Genomic DNA, 6,318 nt, shown 5'->3' with positions numbered 1-6,318 from the left:
TAATCACATATTCAATTTCACCATATTACTATCCATTGCAATGGTCCAAATAATATCCTCTATTTTTCTTGCTCACTCTTAGGCACACACCATTTTCTTATTGATTCTTATTGTTATCCGTCCTCGATTAATAAAAACTATCGTGAAAAAAAAAGATTTTGGCGCCAACAATTCCATTTGCTCTTATTATTTAATTATTAAATTTACTATTATTTATAGAAATAGTAATTTCGTTTTCATAGCAATAAAAAGACTTTAAACTTTTTTTGTTAAACTTGAATTAATCCAAAACCGTTTCTCATTTTTTTTTTGATTAATAGGAAAAGAATGGATCAAAGCATTAATTTAAACCCTCAATTCGACCAAATTGGTAAACAATTTGTACAACATTATTACCAAACATTTCAAACAAATAGACCTGCTCTTGGAGGATTATATGGTCCCCAATCAATGTTAACATGGGAAGATACTCAATTCCAAGGTCAAGCCAATATTGTTAACAAGTTTAATTCTCTTAATTTCCAAAGAGTCCAATTTGAAATCACTCGTGTAGACTGCCAACCTTCTCCAAACAATGGTTCAATAGTTTTTGTTACTGGAGATGTTAGAATTGATGATGGCCAACCTTTGAAATTTTCACAAGTTTTCAATCTGATGCCTTCTGGGAACGGTGGATTCATGATTTTTAACGATCTATTTAGACTAAATCTTGGTTAAAGAAATTAAGCTTTATTATTATTGCATTGTTTTTACAAAAGTTTATTAATTTTGAAGGCTCCCTCCATTTTAATTAAGAAGAAAAACTCTTAATATTACGCCAAAAAGATATTTCAATCTTCATGATAATATTAAGAATTTTATTTCAAATAAGTAGACTAACATTAAGAATAAAAGTGTAGATTTTATAGAAAGTTAATCAAAAGAAAAACGATTCAATTTGAACCCGAGTTTTTTCTCTCATGATTAATTCACTATCATTTACCCATATCTCTTTCATTGATATTAACGTTTAGAAAATATCAATTTTCCATTTACATAATTGTGAGTTAATAAGAATATTAAATACATATAATACCCTTTTAGAATCAACAATTTATTATTATTTGACTAGTAATTTGTATCATAGACCCAATATGTAATTTGTAAATCTATAATAAATTCCCATAATCAGTTTTTGGAAGACAGTAAAAAACAAGTTTCAGACTTTAAATTGAGCCTGCATCATTTAAACAAACGTTTTTACTGCTACTATTACTTGTAACTGCATTAGCATTATTTTGATATAAATTAATACTCTGGCACGAATCCAAAATTAAATCATTTGATAATTGTGGTTCAGCTGATGTACCACAACTTGTTGTCGATAATGGTAATAATATACTTTCAACAATAGATTTTCCAGAAGCATCACCATGTGGTTGCTCTTTGTATGGTTGAAAAGAGTATGGCCCAAGAGAACCAACAGGTAATAGATGGCTGCTTTTATTTAAGAAAGTATCCTCTATTTCGGAATAACATGACCCCAATCCCTCAAACCATGAGGAATATGGTGTGCTAAAATCGCCAAATTCATTTTGTGTGGCATTTGAAATACAATTATTACAAGATGAATAACTTGAATTAATTTGATTTTGATGATTACAGCCTACATTTGTATTATTATTTATATTATTATTTCCATTAATACTACTATTATTGTTATTGTAGCCAGCCTTATTTATACTGTTATTAGATGATTTATTGGAATTAGTAACAACTCCATCACTTTCAAACATATTACTATTGCCACCACAATACCTTCCACTATTAATATTTAAGCCGGATGAATGATTCTGAGAATTTCCAGATCTCATATTTGGAGTTAAGATTGTGTCATAATTGTCAATATTAGAATAAGGAGTAGATTGAAAGACTTTACCTAATGGAGAAGAAGATGCAATTGATGGATGTAACAAGTCATCATCTAAATTTTGATTACCTGAATGACGTTGATAATTAACATATTTTGGAGTTCTAATATTCATCAAATCATTAACATTACTTTGATCATTGTAATCATAAATGAATGGATGAATACTATTATTTCCATTTCCGAGATTATTATTTGAATTACTAACATTATTAGTTGAAACAGTTGATTTGCTTGACTGAGAACATGAATATGGATGGAAGGAATTATGTCCAATCATATGGTTTTGTCCATTATTACAATGAATACTATTTATATTATCTATTTGATTAGATATTGTAGAATTTTGTTCATCATTCGTTTTTGAGCTACCACTTCCATTAGTAGAATTACTTCCTAAATTATTATTATTACTATTATTATTATTATTATTATTATTATTATTATTAATATTATTATTATTATTATTATTATTATTATTATTATTATTATTATTATTGTTATAATAACATTCGCAGCAGTATCCACCAATTTCAATGTTAGTTTGTGACGATTGAGAATTAAAGTATGTGTGTTCGCCATACAAATTTGAAGATTTACTAGCTTTTGTAGATGGTGCTCTCATTGAAGCTGAGTATTCGCAATTAGCTTTTCTCTTTTGGTTGACTCCATTTGATTTTGAAGTATTTATTGCATGAGCAATAACTGCTGCTGCTGCTGCATTCCATTGTTCACTTGAATTTTCTAAGCCAAATAGATTTTGATTTATATTACCAGTTTTTCCACCATCAAAACCAGGTAATAATTCACCATTGATATTATTAAGCTCAGAATTACCCAAGCCAGACCCATACTCAAATCCATTATATGGAATATTATTATTCCAGTTTGGTCCATTATGTTTAACTCCACATTTATTATTTATATCCATTTCTAAAACGTTAGTTGATGAATTATGCATGTCATTCAGCTTATCATTCATTTTCTTGATATTCATACTAGACGAGTTCTCTCCTTTATTTGAGTTTCCATTGGGTCTGTATAAACTTAACTTTGCTTTTTGTTCTCTTAAATATTCAATAGCAGCTTGTAATGCTTGTTCTAAACCACCATAGTGACGTGGATTAAAACTTTTTGTCACACGTTTGCCAGGCTCTGGTGCATAACATATTCTCCAGGTTCTTCTTTCACTACACCAAGTAACTCCAGGATGGCCTGACTGAGGATGAAAGTTTGTTCCTGCAGCGCTTGGCATTTCTACGAAATTAATATTTAATCCAAATTAATTTTAAAATCAAATGTTCTCTATTTTATAATTCTTCTCCAATAAGAATTATTAATAAAGATAACAAGTATTTACGATTGTTTCTCAAAACTTTTGGACTTTGCTTAAATTATTTTACCAATGTTTGTCCTCAATGTTTATTATACCTATTATCTTTTTGAAATAATTATCTAATTCTTCTAAAACAAAAGTTAATTAAATTAAAATTCTTTTCTTTAATGTTTTAATCTTCCAAGTCTTATTTTAGTTATAACAAAAGCTTTGTTTGTTAAAAACCTTTTTTCTCGCACACACTACTGTTTCAATTTTCTTTCTTTCAATAGCAAGAGCATAGCCTCTTATTACACTCAACCAACTTTTTCTCTTAAAGTTAGAACTTCCCAATCCTCACAGTCTTCTTCCTCTAATACTTTACTCAAATGTCAGAAATCCTCTATATGTCGACATTACGCCGAATGCAACTTTCTATGCAACTGGCGTCTTGTCGGAAGATCCAAGCTTGTCGTGTCTTCATGTATTTTTTTTCTTATCAAAACAAGGGGTTTTGACTGAATCTATCCATAGAGAAGTTCTGCCGACTTTTTTATAGCTTTTCTTTAACAAATTCTATCTGTTCTTTTTACTTTAAAATTTCTTTTTTTTTTTTTTTTTTAACTTTAGTAGTAAATGGTTATTTTTCCCACAAACAACCACAAATTGACATGAAACATTTCCCGCCAATTTGTGCATGTACTAATTAACGGTATTAGGTCTTCCACATGGAAATAATAATCGGAAGTGTTATAACATGAATTAATACATGCAAAAATAAACTGGCATTAATTTGGGATAGGATGTGGGGATATTTATGTAAAACAATCCTCTTGTAACAAATAGCTATTGTAACAAATATTCGTGTTTCAAACTAGCATTATAATGCAAAGAATTTATTAATTCATTTAAATAAATAGTTAATTACCTACTATATATAAATTAATAAGTTTGTTATTGTGAATAAAGGCAATAGAATGGTGTGATTTATTATTTATTCGTTTATTAATAGAATTGTATTTTTCAAAATGTAAAACGTATTTATGAAATTTAATTGAAACAAATATTAATATATATTCATGTTTTAATTTCCAACAACAATTAGATATTTTATAACTGAAGAATTTGGTAGCATTCTCACAGGGGAAATAAAAGAAGCACGGATTAATTGATCTTGATATTGATTAATCAAATTATAATATTCATTAATAACAAAGAACTTGGAACAAATTACCTTATCATCCAAAGAGAAACCGTGTTTGCCCAGAGTATTTTGAACAGACATTCTGAGGTCATTAATTATTTTTTCCCATTTTTCTGCTGAAACTATTTTGGTTTCTTTCAACTCAAATAATATTATTATTGCTTTATGATTTGAAAAAGACCTTGATTCAAAGCTCCAAAAATTAAATTCAGAATTTGATAACTCTACACAATAATCTTTGTAATCGTTCATAATTATTGAAACTGGAATTAACTTGCACATTGTATTTGAAGGTAAATAATCAACATGCATTGGAATGACTATTGGATCTATCGAGGGATATTTCGAGGTTTCAATAAATTTTTGAATTTCCGACCATTTGTTAGAATTGTAACTTTTATTATAATTATACTCATTTATTAGAGATTTAAAGTAATCAGCAACTTTAGATAATGAAATTCCTTCATTCTTAAATATCTCAATTATCCATACGTGTGTAATATTAAATACATCAAATCTGTATTCCACATCATTTTTAAAGCCTAATATATGGGAATTATAAATTGATGAATTCAAATCGCATCTGAAAGATCTTAATGAAAGTGAGAGTTCAATAGATAATTGGATATCCAAATTCTTAAAGCCTTTTGAATCTACCATCTCTAAGAAATTCTTAATTTCTTTACAGTTTGGAACTACTCCAGAGTGAGGAATTAGTCCATAAATACTTGAACTCAGTAAAATGCAAGTATCCTCAATTGCCCCTGATTTATATTGGAAGTTACTTAATAAATTAAAAGATTTTCCACTTGAAACAATTATGCAATTTGAAAAAGACCTTGGGATTGAAGTTCCATAAGATGAGATAGACGATGAACATGATTCTTTAATCAATATTTCCCCAGCATTTATACTGTTTTTAACAATAACTATGTGGAACTTTGAATTAATTACTCGTTTATTAGTGGAATAGTTGATATTTATTACAGGATTCCATTTTACCCCAAAACTTTCCAAATTAATCATATCCCAAAGTTCAGATAATTCAAAAAGCCTGAAAAATGTATTTTCAGTTTCGAATAATGGAATTAGTACATCTAAGTATATGACTTTGCTTGAAATAAACCAATCTTTATTACTTAAATGTTCTAAAATAAATTTTGAAATTTTTTCTGAATAAGAATTAGTATTTAAAGAATTAAAATTTAAGTCAATAGTAATCAAAAAAGTTGTATCTGTTTCAAAAGAGTGTATTTCAAATAAATCATTTGAATCACTCGGATTTTCAATACTTATATCAATTGTATTAATTTTTGTTTCCGACTCAATTCCTTTCTCAGGTTCAAAACTAGCTAACTTATATCTACCTGTATCACAAATGTAGTAAAATAAGCTGTAATTAGGGTCCAAAAATGGCAAAACTGTTTTGATTTCTTCATCATTACTTTTTTCTTTCCTCCTCAACTGATATTCTATTGGTCTTAAAGCATAAACAGGAGCATAAGGATTTGAGTCTAAGCAAATACTTTGAAAACTTTCAATAGAAATATAATTATTCCTAAATAAGTGGTTTGGTCCATCAACTGTCAATGACTCATATTCACCTCCTTCTCCACAACAATGAAAATCTCTGCATATTTTATTTTGAATATTTTCAAAGTCATCTACACAGTCAGAAATCATCAAAACAAGAAAGCTCCCATTTAATCCAAATGATGCAACTTTTACTATCATACTTCTTAATCCACTTTCTATAATAGAATTTAATAATGCATGCTCTGGTAACATCCACATAAAACAAAAGCTTTGTAGTTTTAATCGGTGGCATACTTCTTCAAGTCTATTCCTTTGGTAATTTGACATGAGGGCTCCCACAACCCCGGAAAAGCC

At 28.3% G+C, this 6,318-nt stretch overlaps 3 protein-coding genes across 3 annotated transcripts; 1 reads left to right on the top strand and 2 right to left on the bottom strand.

The window, feature by feature from the left end:
* The first annotated feature begins 327 nt into the window (after positions 1-327).
* On the top strand, positions 328-717 carry Chro.40075 (nuclear transport factor 2 (NTF-2)). Its single annotated transcript, XM_660624.1, has 1 exon — positions 328-717. The coding sequence occupies one exon, from the start codon at positions 328-330 to the stop codon at positions 715-717; it is 390 nt and encodes a 129-aa protein (XP_665716.1).
* Positions 718-1,205: 488 nt separating this feature from the next.
* On the bottom strand, positions 1,206-3,164 carry Chro.40076 (hypothetical protein). The annotated part of the gene is made up of 1 exon (XM_660623.1): positions 1,206-3,164. The coding sequence occupies one exon, from the start codon at positions 3,162-3,164 to the stop codon at positions 1,206-1,208; it is 1,959 nt and encodes a 652-aa protein (XP_665715.1).
* A 1,144-nt stretch (positions 3,165-4,308) lies between these two features.
* Positions 4,309-6,291, bottom strand: Chro.40077 (hypothetical protein). Its single annotated transcript, XM_660622.1, has 1 exon — positions 4,309-6,291. The coding sequence occupies one exon, from the start codon at positions 6,289-6,291 to the stop codon at positions 4,309-4,311; it is 1,983 nt and encodes a 660-aa protein (XP_665714.1).
* Positions 6,292-6,318: the final 27 nt, after the last annotated feature.

This window comes from Cryptosporidium hominis (assembly GCF_000006425.1).
Source record: "Cryptosporidium hominis TU502 chromosome 4 CHRO014030, whole genome shotgun sequence".
In the NCBI taxonomy this organism is placed as follows: domain Eukaryota; phylum Apicomplexa; class Conoidasida; order Eucoccidiorida; family Cryptosporidiidae; genus Cryptosporidium; species Cryptosporidium hominis.
This window is presented reverse-complemented; position numbering and strand designations above follow the sequence as displayed.